Raw genomic sequence first — 935 nt, 5'->3', positions numbered from 1 at the left:
TTCCTGAGTGAACCCTTCAAATCAAAAACCTAGCAGAAAGAAAATTCTTTGTCATTTACGTGCGAGTTGACACAAATGGTTAACATAATTAAAAAGTTAAAAAAAAAAAAAACTTGTAGTCATTACCATTACATATACTTTTAAATTTAATTCTAAAATATAATCATAATTTAAAAAACAAATACAACAAAAAATAAAAAACAAAATAAAACAAAAAAACCCAACAAAATATAATCATAATTTGTATAACTTAATCATTAAGTGCATGGTGATGTCATTGTATAATACATTAAATACATGGCAATTTACTTATATCATGTGAAATTAATACCTAGGTACTCAATTACTGAAACATTTCAGAAATACACTACCAATTTAATCAACTTTAAGATAGATTAACAAGTTACTACAAAAATATATCATTGGATCACAAAGCAGTGTAAAAAAAAGAGATGCAAATAATCTTAGGAAACTTAAGGTTCTGACACCAATACTCTGTACAATTACTTATGACAATGTAGAAGGAAGAGCATAATTGTAGGAATAATTGGGTGGCAGGAAAAGCAATGAACTCAAAGTTCAGTACTTTGAGTACTAGGACCAGTATGACCTGGAGAGTATTTCACACACCAGTGCTGGTCAGTCATTCCTGGCTCACAATGACGTTACAGATCTAGTGCCAGAATGTAAATCAACTTCATCATAAAGCACACTGTTCAGTTCAGGTGATGTTTTTTTCATAGCAAGATGTTCTGAATGAAGAAAACAATGCACTGAATTATATTCTAGCACAAGCTCTTTATCTCATCATAGACTGGAAACAGTTCAGGGACCAGCATGTTGAGGAGCACTGTTCTAGAATCCAGACCAACGTGAGCTCTAGGAATAGCTCAGTGACTCTGAAAAAGTACTTAGTTTCTCTGGCCCTCAGCTTC

General features: G+C 32.1%; 1 protein-coding gene across 1 annotated transcript in view; it reads right to left on the bottom strand.

Annotated features, from left to right (window-relative positions):
• LOC103599593 (1-phosphatidylinositol 3-phosphate 5-kinase-like) overlaps window positions 1-935 on the bottom strand; it is a gene marked incomplete at its 5' end in the record, with an annotated part of 59,192 nt that overhangs the window by 4,285 nt on the left and 53,972 nt on the right. Inside the window, 1 exon segment of the mRNA XM_008583744.1 lies at window positions 5-29. Within this exon segment, the coding sequence (XP_008581966.1) occupies window positions 5-29 (25 nt within the window).

This window comes from Galeopterus variegatus, unplaced genomic scaffold, assembly GCF_000696425.1.
Source record: "Galeopterus variegatus unplaced genomic scaffold, G_variegatus-3.0.2 Scaffold3021, whole genome shotgun sequence".
NCBI classification, from domain to species: domain Eukaryota; kingdom Metazoa; phylum Chordata; class Mammalia; order Dermoptera; family Cynocephalidae; genus Galeopterus; species Galeopterus variegatus.
The sequence above is the reverse complement of the archived record's forward strand: the minus strand, read 5'-3'. Positions and strand labels throughout refer to the sequence as shown.